Source organism: Poeciliopsis prolifica, unplaced genomic scaffold, assembly GCF_027474105.1.
Source record: "Poeciliopsis prolifica strain line A6 unplaced genomic scaffold, Auburn_PproV2 SCAFFOLD018, whole genome shotgun sequence".
Lineage (NCBI taxonomy): Eukaryota > Metazoa > Chordata > Actinopteri > Cyprinodontiformes > Poeciliidae > Poeciliopsis > Poeciliopsis prolifica.
In genome coordinates, this window is record NW_026562393.1 from 1,524,369 (window position 1) to 1,543,318 (window position 18,950).

At 37.8% G+C, this 18,950-nt stretch overlaps 4 protein-coding genes across 5 annotated transcripts; 3 read left to right on the plus strand and 1 right to left on the minus strand.

Annotated features, from left to right (window-relative positions):
• Window positions 1-3,890, plus strand: LOC129368311 (gastrula zinc finger protein XlCGF26.1-like). Its single transcript, XM_055043237.1, has 5 exons — window positions 1-62; window positions 357-410; window positions 484-640; window positions 671-736; window positions 1,335-3,890. The coding sequence occupies exons 3-5, from the start codon at window positions 598-600 to the stop codon at window positions 2,666-2,668; spliced, it is 1,443 nt and encodes a 480-aa protein (XP_054899212.1). The 5' UTR covers window positions 1-62; window positions 357-410; window positions 484-597; the 3' UTR covers window positions 2,669-3,890.
• A 344-nt stretch (window positions 3,891-4,234) lies between these two features.
• Window positions 4,235-8,313, plus strand: LOC129367847 (oocyte zinc finger protein XlCOF6.1-like). 2 transcript variants are annotated; one of them, XM_055042464.1, is made up of 4 exons: window positions 4,235-4,795; window positions 4,893-5,063; window positions 5,756-5,899; window positions 7,548-8,313. In XM_055042464.1, exons 2-4 carry the CDS (start codon window positions 4,898-4,900, stop codon window positions 7,562-7,564), a joined length of 327 nt encoding a protein of 108 aa, XP_054898439.1. In that variant the 5' UTR covers window positions 4,235-4,795; window positions 4,893-4,897; the 3' UTR covers window positions 7,565-8,313. The 2 variants fall into 2 exon arrangements, with proteins under 2 accessions (XP_054898439.1, XP_054898438.1); XM_055042463.1 differs by having other exon boundaries at window positions 5,756-8,313.
• Window positions 8,314-10,439: 2,126 nt separating this feature from the next.
• On the plus strand, window positions 10,440-13,300 carry LOC129368001 (gastrula zinc finger protein XlCGF52.1-like). The gene is made up of 2 exons (XM_055042749.1): window positions 10,440-10,548; window positions 11,349-13,300. The coding sequence occupies exons 1-2, from the start codon at window positions 10,440-10,442 to the stop codon at window positions 12,452-12,454; spliced, it is 1,215 nt and encodes a 404-aa protein (XP_054898724.1). The 3' UTR covers window positions 12,455-13,300.
• Window positions 13,301-13,978: 678 nt separating this feature from the next.
• On the minus strand, window positions 13,979-17,598 carry LOC129367998 (gastrula zinc finger protein XlCGF57.1-like). Its single transcript, XM_055042747.1, has 3 exons — window positions 17,231-17,598; window positions 16,935-17,149; window positions 13,979-16,316 (listed from the first exon to the last, which is right to left on the minus strand). The coding sequence occupies exons 2-3, from the start codon at window positions 17,050-17,052 to the stop codon at window positions 14,944-14,946; spliced, it is 1,491 nt and encodes a 496-aa protein (XP_054898722.1). The 5' UTR covers window positions 17,053-17,149; window positions 17,231-17,598; the 3' UTR covers window positions 13,979-14,943.
• Window positions 17,599-18,950: the final 1,352 nt, after the last annotated feature.

Here is an 18,950-nt window from a genome sequence, read left to right on the forward strand (position 1 = left end):
GTCACCGGATGTAGCAATGTAGCTTGACTGGCTAAGTCCCGAAGCGGAAAACCTCGCAAGAGGTGATGTAAAACAACAATTGTTTATGCCTCTGATTCACTATTTATCAGTCGCAGTGATTACATCGCTCCCATGCTATTGTTCTAAAGCGTTGTGATATTTATTGCCGTCTTTATGTGCAGAACGCCATTAGCCTCCACCGCAAAGTGGAGCTAGGGCAGCTAACAACAGAGACGGATGATGCTATTTACGTTGTTGAAGCTTTTAAGTGTTTGTGATTTAGTGCTACAAGACGAGTCTATGCTCCACCCTCTGGGGATTCTAACCTCGTCCGTGGACACCTCTGTCCTTTTCAGCTGAGGACCGAGGGACTTGTGACACCCAGCGTGGAGCCAGAACTACTGACCAAAGTATCAGACTCTCTGCTGCTGGTTGCATGTTTTATAAATACACTTTATCTGATCAGATCTTGATTTCTGTCAGACAACAGAAAAAAAGAAAAGCCACGTGACATGGCTGCAACCTTGATTTAGTAGAATGTGTGGAGGTTGAAGACGAGGATTGTGAAAAGGAGAATCCATCCCATGTGAAGCGAGGATGTCTGAGATGATGATGGCTGAAGCTGATGAGCCTGGCAGGTTCGGCTCGGAGCCCCTCGGCTCGGAGCCCCTCATATCTGCAGCATCCACATCAGAAGAGGAGGAGGAGGAGGAGACACAAGACAGCAAAGAGTTCAGTAAGTGACACACACTTTTGTTTGTCTTGACTGGAGCAAGCTGCTTAAAAACAGACGTTTGATTGTGGAAAAGCATGTTCAGTTATAAATGAACTCTGTGTCTGTAAATAAATACCCTGCAGCAGATGCAACAGAGTTTGCGCTGGAGAGGTTTGCTGTCAGTCACAGGTCTTTGCGTGTAATACAAGAGATGTATATTTAATTTATAACTGTAGTCTTGAGTGTAATATATATGTTGAAAACAAGCAAAAACTTCTCCATCATTGAAAATACTTTTGACCAGATATAACACCATCTCACGCATATGCTGACTGATGATGGACCAAAGACAATGGAAAGCAGGAAAAAGTCAAAGACAATTCTTGACCGGATGCCAGAGCAGTAGAAAGAAGCAGCACAGAGAAGTCTCATCTTTGACTAGGTGCAGTGGTGCGTCCTTAGATATTGTTTAGGTGCACTGTTGAGAAATCAGTTCACGTTTGCGACCAAATTGGTTGGACTCTAATCTTCAATCAGCCAGGTGGCATTTAGGAAATTTTATTTATTTAGACTATATCAGGTTGTCGTTGATTTTCCATGTATCTTTCAATGTTCTCAGTTCATCAGATGTTGGTGATTAAAGTGGTTCCTGATGATTGGAGTCCCAGTTCGGACCAACCCAACCCAGATTTCCCCCCCATAAAAGAGGAAGAGGAGGAACTGAGGGTCAGTCAAGAAGAAGATGAGCTTACTATGAAGAGTAAAGATGAAAAGAAACTTCAGTTATCAGAGGTTCGTCAGATCAAAGCTGACAAAAAAGACATTATGGAGACAGAGGGTCCTGACAGGAGCTCAGCTGAAGAGCTAAAAATGGACTCTGACGAAGACAACTGTGGTGAACCAGAAAGAGACGCCATTACAGATCCAGTGTGTTCTTACCAACATCGTACGATAACAGTTCACAGAAATGAAAAAACATCTAAATTGTGTTCCAAACTTATGACTCAAACTGGATTACACACTGGAGAAAAGCCCTTTGGTTGCAGTGTTTGTGGCAAACGATTCAAACACAAGACCAATTTTAAACACCATATGAAAATTCACTTTGAAAACAGAGAACATAACTGTGAACTTTGTGGTAAAGGATTTAAAGCTAAGCATTTTCTACAAACGCATATGAGGCTTCACACTGGAGAGAGGCCGTTTGCATGCGATGATTGTGGGAGAAGGTTTCACGCTAAGGCAGTTCTTAAAAGTCACATGGAGGTTCACTCTGGAGAAAGGGCTTTTTCCTGTGACATTTGTGGCTCAAGATATAAAAGGAAGGAAACTCTTAAGAAGCACATGTGGGTCCACACGACAGAGAGACCCTTTGTTTGTAGTGTTTGCAGTAAAGGATTTTATCATCAAAACAGCCTAAGGATTCACATGAACGCTCACACAGGCCAGAGACGGTTCATATGCAGCATTTGTAGTAAAGGATTTGCAGAACAAGAGACTCTGAAGAGACACATGCGCGTTCACACGGGAGAGAAGCCGTTTATTTGTAGTTTCTGCTGTAAAGGATTTTCACAGCAAATTCATTTAAAGAGACACATGCACGTTCACACTGGAGAGAAGCAGTTTACTTGCACTGTTTGTAGTAAAGAGTTTTCTCAACAGCATCATCTGAAAAACCACATGGGAGTTCATACCGCGTCATTTAGCTGCAGTGATTGTAGTAAGCGTTTCGTGAAGGAAATCCAGTTGCAACGACATGCCAGAGTCCACACAGAGGAGAGGCCGTTTGGTTGTGATGTCTGTAAAAGCAGGTTTAATCAAAAGTGTCAGCTTGAAAATCACATGAGAGTGCATTCGGGAGAGAAACCGTTTGTTTGTGATGTTTGCAGGAAAGGGTTTTCCCAACAAGGAAATCTGAAACGACACATGGTTGTTCACAAGGTCTGTAACTAATGACTATTTTCATAGTTGAACAATATGCCAATCATTTTCAAGTTTTCAGCAACTACCTTTGTTTTGCAACTTATCGATGCTCCATTGCCTCTGAATTTCTAAACAAAAATTATTATATTAAACTAAAATTGACTTGTGAATCCCTATTTTGCTTCGATCAGCTGTAGGTCAAAATCTTAAAGTCTTAAAAACAAGTCAGAACTTAATTAAATGTTTTTACTTGTTACAGCAAAAAGATGAAAAAAGTAAATGGGTTATTACTTTTTACTATGACTGCCAATCACAATATTTTTCCTTCCTGTACAGTGTAATTCAATATATCACTCTTTATGTACCTCAGAATGACATGTAAATAAAGATTTGCACTTAAAAGTACAAACGTATTTCTATCGCTCCATTGCTGCAAAGAAATTATGTATTTCCACATAAAAAGCCAGAGTTCTCAGAATCTCAAATATTAAGAGATAGAACTATAAAATCCAAATGGACCTTGATATTGTCATGAGCAAAATACCTAAGGAAATTGATCTCTTTAATACCCTCTGTGGCGACTGTCTTATTGGACTTGAGACGATTCTTGTCCGTGATTGGTGGAGGCAGAAGGCAAATTTGTGACCTGAGAAGAGGATTACTTTATGATGGTCCAAAAATATGTAAATGGTTTTTATACTGGTTTATGATCAATTCACAATCTATGATCACCATCCTTGTGTTACAGGTGGAAATGTGCGTTTTTTGCTACAAACTGTTGCCATTCATCTTTCCTTTAAAAAGATTAATTAAACACTGTACGCTGTGTCTGTGAATAAAAAAGATCTAAAGGGATTGATTCTCTGTTATAAACTAGACACAAACCAGAAAAGTGCCTTTGGTTAAATAGGCATGATTGTAAGTAACTGTTAGCAGACTGTTGGGTGGAATTGCTCTTTTTGGTCAGAAGGGCCAATGGCACAGGATTTGCAGCCTTGCTTCAGGATTTGTAGCTAACACTACCATTACATTGGAAGGAAGTTGTATTAATTTGCTCAGCTACACAAAGTGCACATTAACACATGCAAGCACATCATTAAGTCAATGCATTCATGAGAGTTTAAAAATACCTCCGTTGGCTCCTCAGTATCTGGGTGCCTCCGACTGATACTTACCCATGGACCTTAAGCTGCTTTGGTTTGGCATTAGAACTCATTATCTACATGCTCATCTATTATCTGCCATGTTTGCTTGAAAATTATTAGCAAGTCACGACAGCTAAAAATGACATTATGTACGTGCAAACATTGTCAGAGACACAAACCTGTAATTTTGCAGACTGTAGCCAGGGAACTCTCCCCACATACACACTAATGTAAGGGGAATTTTTTTCCTTCTTCATTTTAGAAAAATAATCATAAGTTTATTATCAAAACTATTAATGTTGAGAAGTTAAAATCTGTTTGTATGCCAGTAGCCATGGCAATAATAGTTTTCTTCCTGTAGGATAAAAGATGTATTAAAATTCAAACTGCCTTATCAATTAAAAATTACATCTCGTTAAAAATACGTTATTAATGTATTACGATTCATATAACTAGCGTATAAATTACATACTAATTAATATATCTGGAACAATTCTAAACGGAATAGAGCATAAACAATTGTGTAATATTAGTACCTTCACAGTAACATTGTTTTAATTTGGCAGGTTAATATTTGGAAGAGGATGTAGTTTCTTCAGTCAGAACTTTACTTCAAATTCATTGGTCAGTTAGCAGGCAGTAACCGGAAGTAGCAACGTTAGCCTGACTGACTAATCTCACCGTCCCCCGATAAGAAAAAATAAAAAAAATAAACATTTTTATGTTTGTGTAAGAACAGGTGTGTGTTGTGTATTTGATATTCTAGTCTTCGCGATGACGTAGCTTATTTAAGGCTTAATAAACGGAGGGAATGAGTGTTTGACCGACCGTTAGCAGCCATGTAGCTAAAGCAGCTAACAACAGAAACTTAATCAGTATTTCTGGCTCTGACGCGTTTAAAAGTTTTTGCTTTGAGACTACAGGACAAGTCAGTCTGTACCTCTTCTGACCTTGTTGTCAAGCTGAGGACCGAGAGCCTGGAGACAGAGTGGACACAGAACTACTGACCAAGGTAATAGACTCTACTATTACACTTTATTTGATCAGATACCAAATTGTGTTTGTCAGGAGAAGATACAGAATGTCTGACTGAAACCTATATATTATAGAACATATGAAGATTGAAGGCAAGGACAGTGGAAAGAAAAAGTCAACTGGATTGAGGATGTCTGAGGTGATGAAGGTTGAAGCATATGAAACTGGAGGACTCAGGATGGAGACCCCCATACCTGCAGCATCCACATCAGAACTGGAGCACAATGAAGACAAGAAGGATCTCAGTAAGTCACACACATTGGTTTGTCTGAGGGAGAAAAGTACACGTAAAAAGGTGTATCACCTTCTAAATGACAGAACAATGTCCTATGAAGATTGTGTTGGATGTAGAATAAAGCCAGGGCTGTGAAACTGCAAGCTCCTCATCGACCCATTGGAAAACATGCATTTTTGGGGTAACAATTAAGGGGTCCAGAGCTCATCCATTTGTCTCCTAAAGCCAGTAACAAAAAGGGCTTTACGGTTTTTGAACAAACACTTCAGGCGGCAGACACTATCAAAATATCTCATGCATTTTGGGGTGTGCACCGATTAGTTGACCTTGTTTTTTTGATTATGGGTGATCAGCAATCAGCTGATACATGTGAAACTGAACTTATCCACTGATCTTATTTACCTCTGCCATGGGAGAGGACTGCCTGCCCAGAAAACTGCAATTGCTGCACCGCTAGTATTTTTATTTTCATCTTTTAATATTTTCTTACGTATGATGTTTCATAATTTATATTTGGTGCTTGTTTACATCATTGGTAGGGTTGCTATCCTTTTGGCTAACATGAGTAAATGTATATTTAGCTTACTTATGATAAATATAAATATTTAGTAGATTTTGTTTTGTGTATTAGATTTCATTGTTTTACTTTTATGATTTGGAGGTAATTGTAAAAAAAAAAATTCTGTGTTTCAATGATTTCAGATGTTCACATGATGGGAGCTAAAGAAGAGGTTCCCCATGACTGGAGCTCTAGTTTGGACCAGCAGAACTCAAACACCGCCCACATAAAGGTGGAAGAGGAGGAACTAAGCATCTATCTGAAGGAAGAGCAGCTTACTGTGAAAAGTGAGGATGAAGAGAAACAGGTCATGGAGCAGATCAAAACTGAAGAAGAAAGTAAGACAGACAGAGCAACCAGGAGCACAGCAGAGAAGAGAAAATCAGATTGCTGTGGAGGACCAGAACCAGACAGGAACCCAAATCCAGCATGCTTTTCTCAACAAAGTGAGATGATGATTCACAAAACGAGCCAAAGTTCTCAATTGTGCTCTAAACCTGCTGTTCAGAGTGGAGTACAATCAGGAGAAAAGCTGTTTCGTTGCAGTATTTGTAGCAAAAGTTTCAAAAACAAGAAATGCGTTAGGTTGCACATGATGGTTCATGTACAAAGCAGGAACCATAGATGTGACCTTTGTGGAAAATGTTTTAAAAAAAACAGTTGCCTTCAGGAACACATTAGAGTCCACACTGGAGAGAAACCATTTGCCTGTGATGTTTGTGGTAGAAGGTTCCATGCGAAAACAATTCTTAGAGATCACCTAAAGGTTCATTCAGGAGAAAAACCATTTTCCTGTGATACTTGTGGTGCAAGATTTAAAAGAAACGTCTGTCTTACGAAGCACTCGAAGATCCACGCTGCAGAGAGACCGTTTGTCTGCAGCCTTTGCAGTAAAGAGTTTGTGCACGAAAATAATTTCACGAGACACATGCGTGTTCACACAGGGGAGAAACCGTTCATTTGTGGTTTTTGTAGTAAAGGATTTCCTCTACAAACTCGTCTTAACAGTCACATGCGCGTTCACACAGGAGAGAGACCCTACAATTGCAGTGTATGCAGTAGAGCATTTTCATATCAAGAGACTCTAAAGCGACACATGTCTGTCCATACTGGAGAGAAACCATACACCTGCAGTGTTTGCAGTAGAAGCTTTTCACATAGTGATACTCTAAAAACCCACATGCGTGTTCACACTGGTGAGAAGCCATTTGTTTGTAGTGTTTGTAGTAGGGGATTTTCACAACAGAGATACCTTAATGGTCACATGAGTGTTCACTCAACATAGAGTCTTGTTTAATTTCAGTGTTTGTAGTTGACAAGCAGGTCTAAGAAATTGATGATTGTATTTTAAGGTCTTGGAAGGAGACACAGATCAAGCAGCAACAGATCTCCACTTAACAGAGGTTTGAGAGGGTAGATTTTATGAAAAGTATTTTGCTAAACGCTCCTTCAGCTTTCTTCAAATTTTCAGTTGGAAAGACCGGAATGAAGTCATAATTCCTACTAGGAAAGTTGGAGCTCACCAGGCAACTCCATGTTTTCCGTCAGCCGTATGTGCATGTGTAGAATCTAGTGAAAGTTGTTAAAATAGACTATTTTCACTTAACAATGTGTGTCTCATTTAATCAGTGGTGCTCACAAAGCTGTAGGATATTTACTGAACATTTCTTAGTCTGTTTCAATGTATAAAATATGGAGAGATATATATACTAACCACCTTGTACTTTTAGTTGGCACCAATACAAATGGCAAATCTCAGTTTTCTAGCCTGAGACCATAATGCTGTATTAAGGTTTGAGGTCCAACTCTCTCAGGTTTTAGTTCCTGATGGATCCCCACCTCCTTTGGGAGGAAAACCCTCAAAAAGTTTGTATTCAGGGTGGTGAAGGATTTGACCAAACCCCTATATATTTTTTTTCTCTTAATGTCTTGCAGGCATATGGGTCCTGTAAAGAGAGCAAATATCTACAGACTGACTGGTGCTTCCTGTCAGACAGGAAGTCTCTGTGATCCACCTGCAGATGGATTCAGAGATGTAGGTGCCTGGAGAGTTCAGATGTTGAAATATGAATTAGCACAAAACAGAGCATGCTAAAATATACTCATCTGTGATGGCACTGAAATAATCTTAGGGGCAACCTGCTAAGGCAAATATCTAATAGAAGACATTATATGATGTAAATCTAAAGAAAATATGTTGTAGTCAACTCTAAAAAGGATTTGTGCAATATTTTACATTTCCACCAGGCAAATAGCATTTGATATTTGTTGTTTCAAAGCAAAGTATTTAGATAAGCTGAAATTGTTATGCTGCCTGCTAATATTTTCTCAAAAACCCTAAGCTACTTTTTTAAACCATTCAAAACAGTGTAAGAGAAAGGTCAGGATTACAAAATAGATTGAACCTACTGACGGACACTCTTTTAATTCTGTATAACAGTCTACACCCAGCAAACCCAGTAAGTGCTTTATATCCTTGTTTATGGTAATTGTTTCTGTATTCCAGGAAATGGTGTATTTCTGCATAAAGTTTCAATTATCTCAATACACTCATGCATTTTGTAGAACCAGCACTTTTTCCACAATTATGTACTTTTTCTTTTTGACATTAACATATATTCTCAACTTTTACATGATATCTGTGTTAATTCTTATGTGCCTCTGTGCGATTTCAACATTGAGAAATAAATGGTAATTTTATTGGCTGCTTTATTTGTGAATTAAATACTTTCTTCAGGAAGTATTAGATATGCTTAAAAACATTCATTTTTAAAACTGACTTTCTATAGACTTTAAATTGGGAGATGAATCAATTATCCCAGATTTTATTTTGAAATCTGGGCGATTAGGTTTTCTCAGCAACTTGTTCAGAAAAGCAATTTCTCAACTAATTGCACATAAGAAAGCAGGTGAGATGAGAGGTGAGTGGAAAAAGCAGGAAAGAAGCTGCAATAATATCAAGACTCAATTTCAATTTAGACACTGAATTGAACAGTTCACTATTTAAAAAAGTAAAAGCCGACATCAGTGGTGTCCAAAGTCATCCTGCATGTTTGGTCTTCAAGAATATCAAACAACGGAAAAAGATAATTAAACACAACTTTATTCAATTGTTTTGAATTTATTTTTATTTTATTTTATTTCCTTGGAGGAAATAAAATCTCAGAAGTGTTTTTTAAGTACAGAATGATCGGTTAACTTTGAGCAATGTTTATGTAACCCAACATGAGCTCTTTACAGCTAAAAAAAAACATTAAAAATTAAATTTTTGATCGCAGTAAGCATCTAAATTTACCCAATATTTCGAAATGCAATTTAGTACTGTTACTAAACAAAACTGTGCCCACATAATGCAGAAATGGATTAAAGACAATCTAGAAAAATTAACTGATTAACCGACTACCAGCACATTTAGTTGTGAACATCCATATGTTTCTTCAAATTTTCTCAGTGTGAAAAGGCTTCACTGCAAAAGGTCTGTTTCACATGTGAACATATGTGACTCTTTAGTCTGACTGAATGTGAAAATCCTTTGTGGCAAAAGCCACAAATCAATGGTTTCTCTCTTAATCATAAACATCTGATGAACTGGAAATAATGAAACGCAGAAACACAATTTTATAAATGAAATTACATAGACTGTCAGCGTAAAAAAAAAGAAATATATTGAACATTTTCACAATACATATATTTTTTAGATCAGGTGTAGTGATTAGAAGACCATCAGCAAAAAGATATCGTTAAGGACACTTTATGGGGCTGATTTTATTTTTTGAGATATCAGAATAAGTTAAAAAAGACAAAAAAATCAAATCAACCAGTAACTCAGTTCTATCCAAACTCCTTAATCAAACCATGTAGGAACCCTGGACATAAAACTGTTGGAAGCTTCATTCCAGTCTGTAAAAGACCTGGTTGAGCATATGGTGTCTGTTGGAATACCTGAGTGGCCCTAGATGGACATCTGACATTTTGAAAGAGTGCCCGGTCAATCCATGATTTTTGATGTCTTTCCATCTCCTCCAGTTCTGATGTGGATGCTGCAGACATGCTCCCACCTGAACCCTCCAGGTTCATCTGCTTCAACCTTCATCATGTCAGGGATCCTCACTCCACCCCGGACTCTCCTTTTCATAATCCTCATCTTCAAACATCACATGTTCCAGGAGGTTTCTGGTAATATAACCTGGATCTTTTGTGTTTCTGCTGCCTGAAACTGAAATCAGACAGAAGTCAGCCTCTGATCCAATAAAGTGTATTGATAAAAAAAATGTAAACGATAACAGACCTGAAGCTGCAGAGCTTCATAAGAAAATAACTTAAATTCGCATTTCAATTCCAGTGTTCAGAATCGAATAAGCAACAATGATTTGTCTTATTGACTGGTGAAACAAAAGATAGTAGAGAAATGCATTTGAAAATTGAGCTTTATTGTGAAAAGCGGAAGTACAAGAGCTTAACTTTTCATTCACTGATTCGTGAGGCGGAAGTAACCAGATATAAAACGCTAGCTTTAGTTTTTAATTCCCGTTTGATAAATGGCTTAAAGTTTCTGGAAGGAAAGTGTAGTGCTGATGTTTCAGACCATATACTCGACATTATTCGTGAGGATATTGCGTTGATATGTTTGCTTCGCACATTTCTAGCCTTTGTTGCAGTGCATACTGTAAAATAATGGGCCGTTAGCTACCGTGGAGCTAAAGCAGCTAGCTGCAGAGACGTTTTAGGTGACTTGTCAGGGTTGTGCGACTGAAACATTGATTTACTAAAAAAATGTGAAGATTGAAAATCAAGGAATGTAAAACGAGAAAATCCCAGGTGACTGAGATGATGAAGGTGGACGCAGATGAACCTGGAGGCTTCAGCTTGGAGCCTCCCAGACCTGCAACGTCCACATCAGAACTGGAGAAAAAGACACAAGACAACAAAGATCTTAGTAAGTTAGAAAAACAGGTAAAGTTCTCTCTTGTGGTCAAAAAAAAAAAAACTCTTGCCACTCTACCTAATTGTCAACAAATTCACTCATCCATACAATTTGCCAGCACTGCTACATTGATGGTTAAAATGAAACTTGCACAATTTAACTGAATTCAAATGTACATTATTTCAAGCTTAGGCAAAGAACTTAAATGTAGACCATGATGAGCAGTAGTTTAGGTTTTCCAGATTAATTAAACTATGTTTATAATCGAAACCGCTCGATTCTAACTCCTCTGATGTTCATCTCTTTCTTTTCAGCTCTAGAAGATGGAAGATGGTTAGGTTGGGGAAACCATCATATAAATCTTTATTTCCTGACCTCAATCAGCAGAAACGAATTGACCGGCTGTTTAAAAAATTGAGTTGCCTATTTTCTACAGAGCTTCTACCTTACAAAAGTGCAACGATGTACATAACATCCTTCTCTTTAAAGCACTGTGCGACTGATAAGAAATATATCAGAATATATTTGTGGTGGCCACTCTCAGTCTAGTGGTTGGTGTAGGCATCCTAAAATGGGTTAATGCTGTATATTCTTGGGATTTTTATGAGTTCCTTTTGTTCCCTGCAATAGAGAACATCCAACTTTTTAGTTAACTTTCTCATTTCCAAACATTTAGACTTTTTAGCAATGTTATTTAGCTGTTGCTTTTTAACTCAGATGTTAAGAAGAATGTTGTCTCTTTATCTAAAATATTAAATTTTTGTAAAATTGTCAGCCATAATTAATGCCCATCAATGTTATATCTTTCCCAGTCCCTGAAATTTTGGAGATTAAAGAAGAGTTTCCCAATAACATAAACTCCACTTTGGACCAGCAGAAACCAGAGCTTCCTCTCATAAAGGAGGAAGTAGAAGAGGAGCAGCGGATCAGTCAGGAGGAAGAGTTCCTTAATGTGAAGATTGAAGATGAAGAGAAACCTCAGTTGTCAGAACTTCATCAAATCAAAACTGAAGATGACCTAGAGACAGAAGTTCCAACCAGAAGTTCACTTGAACCTGTTGCAGAGAACTTTAGACAACCAGATGGTGACCCAGAGCCTGTATCTCCCTCCCAGCAAAGTGACATGGCAGATGGAGAGAAATCATTTGGCTGCAATCTTTGTGGCAAAAGATTCAGACGTAAGCATTCTGTAAAATTACACATGATAACTCACACAGGTAAGAGAGAGCATAGTTGTGATCTTTGTGGTAAAGGATTTGTAGAAAAGCGTTCTCTTCAGACACACATGAATGTCCACACTGGAGAGAAACCTTTCGCCTGTGACGTTTGCTGTAAGAGTTTTAAGTCAAAGCCGAATCTTAGAGCCCACGTACGTATTCACATGAGCGAGAAACCCTATACTTGTGGCGTTTGTAGGAAAGGATTTTCAGCCAAAAACAACTTGAACATACACATGATTGTTCACACGGGAGAGAAACCATTCGTTTGTAGTGTTTGTAGTAAAAGATTTCCAGTACACGCTTATCTGCGGCGTCACATGTGTGTGCACACGGGAGAGAAACCGTTTATATGCAATGTATGCAGTAAAGGGTTTTCAGAGAAGAACAAATTACACAAACATATGGTTGTTCACACAGGAGAGAAACCGTTTATTTGTAATGTTTGTAGTAAAAGATTTGCCCGACAAGATTGCCTGCAACGTCACATGTGTATTCACACAGGAGAGAAGCCATTTGTCTGCAGCATTTGCAGCAAAGGATTTTTACAACCAGCTCTTCTACAGAGTCACATGTGTGTTCACACAGGAGAGAAACCATTTAGTTGTGGTGTTTGCAGTAAAGGATTTTTATCAAAGAAGACTTTAAATAGACACATGGTGGTTCACACAATAGAAAAACCATTTTCTTGTGGTGTCTAGTAAAGTATTTACACGACAGGAGACTCTGCAGAATCACATGTGTGTTCACACAGGAGAGAAGCCCTTTACTTGCAGTTTTTGCAGTAAAGGTTTTCAGCAAAAAAGTGAATAGCCATGTGGTTATTCACACGGGAGAAAAATCATATTGCTAGTGTTGACATTAATGGGTTTTCACACTGACTTTAAACTAAAGTACTTCACAAAACGTGTCATCTGCCATTCTATTTAAAACAGTAGGTAATGCTGGACGTGGCAGTTTTTTTGTCTTGTTTTTGAGGCAGAGAAATTGATTTCATCGACTGTATTTTGATGTAAAAGCTGAACTAAGGAGATGATTTGAAAGTTAGAAACGGCTAAAAACTGCACAACTCATTTGTTACATTATATGTTTTGGAACTATGTCATACGGAGCCCCCGAGGGGATATGGGGATTTTTGTTTCTTTTGCATCCCCTTGCAAAACTTTTGCATCCGAGGTAACGCAAAAGTACTGCTAGGGGACGGAAAAGTATTGCGAGGGTACACAAAAGTCCCCTAGGGGGCTCCGTAATGTCAAACTATATTGACCCTGTGTAAATAAAATAAATATTCTAAAAGATCTTAAAAGCTTGAACTTTTGTCTGTTTTGTGGGGGGGAGCAATATACATAAAAATCACTAGGAATGATGCAGATGAATCTCCAAGCCTATATTTAACAGCATTCAAGTAAAATGAATTTTTAACGATCAGTACCCTACATAGCTTTAGTATATAATTTTGGAGTATATCTTCTACTGAAGAACTGAATCAAAAATAGAGGTCAAGTATGACATTGATGACAGGATGTATAAAAGACAGTAGTATTAAATGTTTTTACGCAGACATATTAATGGTTTTCAATTAACTAGTATGGAGCACAATAACTACTAACTTTAATGCATAAATTTCATATATGAAATAATATAAATCAAAGACTCAGAGGCTTACCCATTTGACAGCAAGTTCACAAAAAAGCTCTAAAACTCCAAAGTTTTCAAGAAAAAACGATCACAGAATAATAAAAGAACTCAAAACACTTCAGAGTTACAACCAAGAAATTCTTTTATATTTATTTACCCAAGTTATCATTCCCATCTACAGAGGACGGTTTTCTATGACAGACTTGAACAATTTTGCTTGCAGCAAAATTAGCGCAACACTTTCTCTGCACTAGTTACATAAATACAACTCTGATGACAAAATAGAAAGATGTTGACAAAGCAAGAACACCAACCTGAACACGCTGCATGGAGTGAACTCTGCTGGTTGGAAGTTACGTGGTTTTGTAGTTTGCAGACCTGCACTTTTAGTCCATTTAATCCAGTTTATTAAACAAAAAACATCCTAATAACAGACTACATGTTATATTGAACAAATATAAATAAATAAATACATAATATTTATTATTTAAATGTATTCACATTTTAGACTGAACACTAATAATGTCTACAATCCAACATATATTCTATTCAAAAACACGATAAATGGGGAAAAGAAGACAAATATGTTAAACTGGGGATTTTGGATTTTATTTTGTACACACATGGGTCATGTATAGTTTTACGTCTTATTTGTTTTTATTAAGGTAGGCACTAAGTATTAAATTGTATTGCTAGCTTTTAACACCATTCTTGAACAAAACATTTCCCCCTTAAAAGTCCTACTTTTGTGTTCACAGAAAACCAGTTTCACAAAGCATGCCATGGCAGGTGGACAATTCTGAGAAATGAAATACAATTAATTAAAAAAAAGTCATAAAACTATTTTATGACATGTTATTAATTCAAATATATCTAAACAAAAATTCCGTTGTACTGAAGATACTGATGAAGTAGCGTGATCTCCTTTCAGGAGACAACAAGCAGCAGAGGGTAGCTGTAGCAATGACAACATGACAATCAGACATCTGATGATTTACTGAATACAGTTTTTTTTTCAAACATTGTTAAATAATTTCATGTTTGGTGGACCTCTGCTGTTGTTTCCTGCCAGTTTGATTAAAAATACTCATTTTTATTTTGTAATAACTGGACAGTATTTCATGCAATTGTCTTGTACAGTTTATTATTATCATTGCTGTTGTTAATTTTGATTTTTTTATTTACAGTGGATCCGTTTCCACTTTGTAGCAGTTCAGAGCTCTGCCACAGAAAATCTGCAGCCTCTTACTGAAGGCTCTCTGTGTTTTAGTTGACTTCTTCAGCAAATGTATCGCTGCCATTGTGGTGACATTAATGCACTTCAGTCATGTCTAAAAACACAACACGCAACGATGTGAGGGTTTTTATTTGAACTCATTTGGACAAACTGTGCTCATCTCAAGTTTTATGTATTCCATATTTACAGCTGATCAGAGAAGTGAAATATTTTCAAGAGGTTTCATCAAACACTGTTAATTTCAGAGGATAATTCTCCAGAGAGCAGGGATTAAAATAACAGTTGACTGTAAAAGCATTTGGACAGATTTCTCAATCATAAGCTACAGCCCTTATGAACACCCATGTGTCTGTTCAGATCTCCAGGTCGGGAAAACGCTTTACTGCAAACACTGCAAACAAATGGTTTTTCTCCTGAATGGACTCTCATATGACTTTCAAGATGAATCTTTTGGTTAAAGCGGCTTTTACAGACATCACAGCTGAACGGTCTCTCCTCCGAGTGGAACCTCACGTGCCGCTGCAGCTGTATTTCATTCATGAAACATTTACTGCAGTCCCTACAGCTAAACGGTGCTGTATGGACCTTCGAATGACTTTTTAGATACACCTGCCGAGAAAATCCTTTACTACAAACACCACAAGTAAACGGTTTCTCTCCTGTATGGACGTACATGTGACTCTTCAGATTCTGCTGGAGAGAAAATCCTTGACTGCAAACACTGCATATGAACGGTTTCTCCCCTGTGTGAACACGCATGTGACTCTTCAGTGTCTCTTGCAGGGAAAATCCTTTACCGCAAAAACTGCAGATAAATGGCCTCTCGCCCGTATGTATGCGCATGTGCCTTTTTAGATTCTCATGTCGGGAAAATCCTTTAGTACAAACACTACACATGAATAGTTTCTCTCCCTTGTGAGCGCGCATATGAGTTTCAAGCCTCTGCTGCAGTGAGAATCCTTTGCTGCAAACACTACAAACAAATGGTTTCTCTGTCGTGTGAATCCACATGTGCCTCTTGAGATTTTCGTTTCTGATAAACCTCGTACCACAAACGTCACAGGAAAAGGGTTTTTCTTCTGAGTGGACCTTCAGGTGACTTGTGAGATTACTCTTTGCATGGAACCGTCTACCACAAACGTCACACGCAAATGGCTTCTCTCCAGTGTGCCGTCTCATATGCGTCTCAAGAGAACGCTTTACTTTAAATCCTTTACTGCAAATGTTGCAGATGTGTTCTATTTTTTCATTGTGAATCACCATGTGTAATTTAAAATTCGTCTCACGTTTAAATCGTTTGCCACAAACATCACAACCGAATGATTTCTCTCTCGCGTGGCCCTTAGGTGAAAGTTTGGAGCACAGTTTATGTCTTTTACCTCTTCTGTGAACCATTATCTTACTCTTCTGATTGGGACATACTAGATCTGGGTTCCTATCTGGATCCAGTTGGGTTTCCAGCTGTTCAGTTGAGCTCCTGTCTTCGGTTTTGATCTGATGACACTCTGATAACTCAGTTTTCTCTTCATCTTCCCTCTTCACGGTAAGATGTATTTCCTTATGACTGATGCATTGTTCCTCCTCTTCCTCCTTTATGTGGGACGGCTCCAGGTCCTGCTGGTCCAAACTGGAGTTCCAGTCATGGGGAACTTCTGCTTTGATCACCAGCATCTCATGGAGTGGAAACACTGACAATCACATGGACATTAGTGTTAGAAAAAAATTATATCTGCACATTCACACACATGTACATATATACATAAATATCCCACTAAAAGCTAATAAAAAAAATGTTTAGCAAAAATCTAAATAAACAAACTGAGGTGAAAGAAGATCTGGAAATAAAAAAATATTTCAATACCCTGGGTTTCTTTTCATTTCTGACCTCTCCACACTTGAAAGCCTTCAAATCAAATTTTATATTATTCCATTCTTTTAAAGACCATAAAAGAAGCTAGCATAAATTAAATAAAATAAGTACCTTCTACTACTGACTGTTTCCTTTGGCAGGAAGTAACATGTAGTTAGAAACGTGTAGCTCTAATCACTGGCTACTAAAACTTTAGCCTGACATGTCAGTTCTTTCAATCATACTGTGACAACTATTGTCTTTTTTTATGACCAAATTTGGTTGTTGTTTCTTTTTCTTGTGTCTGTAATTTGCTAAATTGAAACTACAGTTTTGCTTTGGAACTGCAAAAGTTAGACGACATTCCTTCTGTTGGATTATGTGAGAAGCTCTGTGACGGACTGCTATCTGTGAAGAGAGTCCTCTGAATCCAGACAAACCAAAGTGAGCCACTTACTGAGATCTTTGCTGTCTCGTGTTTCCTCCTCCACTTCTGATGTGGATGCTGCAGGTATGGGAGGCTCCAAGCCGAACCCTCCAGGTTCATCTGCTTCCACCTTCATCATCTCGGTCATCCTCACCACATTTGGGATTCTTCTTTTCACAATACTTGTCTTCAGTCTTCACTTGCTCTTGAAGTCATATGATCTGGATCTTCTGTTTTTCTGCTCTCTGAAATGGGAATCAGACACAAATCAGCATTTGATCAAATGAAACGTATTAAGAGAATATCTAAGCCACAGGGTCTGATACCTTGGTCAGTAGTCCTGGGTCCACTCTGTCCCCAGCTGGACAACAAGGTGAGTCCACAGCCAGTGTTTTCCCACAAGCCCGACAGTGAACTCCAGCACTAAAGCATTAACTTTTAAAAGCCTGAACGTTGTTATTAGTTGATTTATCGCTAATACGTACAGTTAATGGGTAACGGTCCATTAACTGTGCTAATGAAGGCTAATTACAACACGTACTGTTCAATCAGGATTGGTCATAGTGATCAAGGTTTACAATACACACCCAGCAGAGATATCTGTCCAGCAAAGAGTTTGAGACATCAACTATATACCCAGCTTTCCCCCGGTCTTAGCAACTCAAGCTAACGCTGTTACATCCAGTTACTTCCTCCTCAGTGACCAATCAGCGACAGGTAAAGTTCTGCGTTGAAAAGGTACTTCCGTTGTCAATTTTAGTATTTCACAATAAAGAAAATAGTTTTTTTTAAAAAATCCATGATAGACGGATGCTGATATTGTTGTATTTTATGTTTTTTTTTATTGACTTATAAAAACATAATCAGAGAACAGGCATGTCCAGTCAGATTGGATTACGCTTAGCCGTGTCTAAGTACCGTCTTTGATTTATTTTTTAAAGGATGAAACATAGAGACTCCTGAGGATTGCTTTAAAATGCTGCCTAATCAGTCATTCACACTTTGCCTGAACGATTTGTACTCTTGCTGAACAATACTAACTCTGCAAACTAATCCCACCAGCTCCTCCCTGTCTCCTCAAAGACATGGGAAGTCCTTCTGCTGTCTGCTAAGGCCAGCACATCTTTGGTGACCCCCTCACTGCCACCTGAACACCTCTCTCCATTGAGGAGAAAAATGTACACAAACTGTTCAAAGGACAAAACCACCAAAAGATAAGTTGGAAATTATATTTTTCTGTGACTTCTGGCTCTGATCCTATGAAGCTAGCTAAACGCAGAATCTTACTCTTCCAATGACTTTCAGTCTGTTTCTCTTGTGTGAGATTGATGTTGGTTTGCTGATCTGACAAAAAAAAAAAATGTGTACATTTCTGTTAAATTTCTGGAGGGTTCATTATTTCTATTTAAGAACAGGACTTTTCCCGTTATTTCTGCTTCAAGATAGTTTTTTTTTTGGCTCCCCAGCCTTGGAAAACACATAACGATGAAAAAAACTCTTTGTGTCCAATGTGGCGTCATTTGTCATCTATCATGTGATTTTCAGCTGGTAGAAACAAGGATTCAATGGGACTTTGGCTGACAGGTCTTTGGTAAACCATTGTAACATAAAATTGTATTTGTCTGATGATCTGATTATGTTCTCGATGTCTAAAAATGAGTTTTGACTAGATTCAACATTTTTACTGTCCTGAATTGTAATTTGAGATATATGAATTTACTTTCTGGGAAGTAAAAAGAAGAACTGAAGATTTCTTCAATTACTTTATGAAGGATCAAATGTCTTTTAAGATATTTCAAGTATCTCAATTTGTAATTTAAAGCCCCCTACACATTTGCCTAAACAGATCAATTATTTAACAAATCAGTAATATCATTTTGACTAGTCATAATATTATTTCATGACATGAAATTGAAAAGGTGTAGATTTTAAAATATTCAAGATATTCTGTAATTTATTAATCTAAAAAGACATTTTGACTAGCCAAAATGACAGTTCCAGATTGATGCAGTCTTACAGAAATATCTCCAGGTGCAGTGTGGGTGG

Bases quoted from the DNA above. Each gene is read 5' to 3' on its own strand.
- LOC129368311 (XM_055043237.1), top strand. From the start codon at position 598: ATGTCTGAGATGATGATGGCTGAAGCTGATGAGCCTGGCAGGT. The intron at 641-670 runs TCGGCTCGGAGC...GCTCGGAGCCCC, and splicing joins AGCTGATGAGCCTGGCAGGT to TCATATCTGCAGCATCCACA. The intron at 737-1,334 runs GTAAGTGACACA...CAATGTTCTCAG, and splicing joins ACAAGACAGCAAAGAGTTCA to TTCATCAGATGTTGGTGATT.
- LOC129368001 (XM_055042749.1), top strand. From the start codon at position 10,440: ATGATGAAGGTGGACGCAGATGAACCTGGAGGCTTCAGCTTGGAGCCT. The intron at 10,549-11,348 runs GTAAGTTAGAAA...TATCTTTCCCAG, and splicing joins ACAAGACAACAAAGATCTTA to TCCCTGAAATTTTGGAGATT.
- LOC129367998 (XM_055042747.1), bottom strand. From the start codon at position 17,052: ATGACCGAGATGATGAAGGTGGAAGCAGATGAACCTGGAGGGTTCGGC. The intron at 16,317-16,934 runs GTAAGTGGCTCA...TGTGATTGTCAG, and splicing joins ACGAGACAGCAAAGATCTCA to TGTTTCCACTCCATGAGATG.
- LOC129367847 (XM_055042463.1), top strand. From the start codon at position 4,898: ATGAAGATTGAAGGCAAGGACAGTGGAAAGAAAAAGTCAACTGGATTG. The intron at 5,064-5,755 runs GTAAGTCACACA...CAATGATTTCAG, and splicing joins TGAAGACAAGAAGGATCTCA to ATGTTCACATGATGGGAGCT.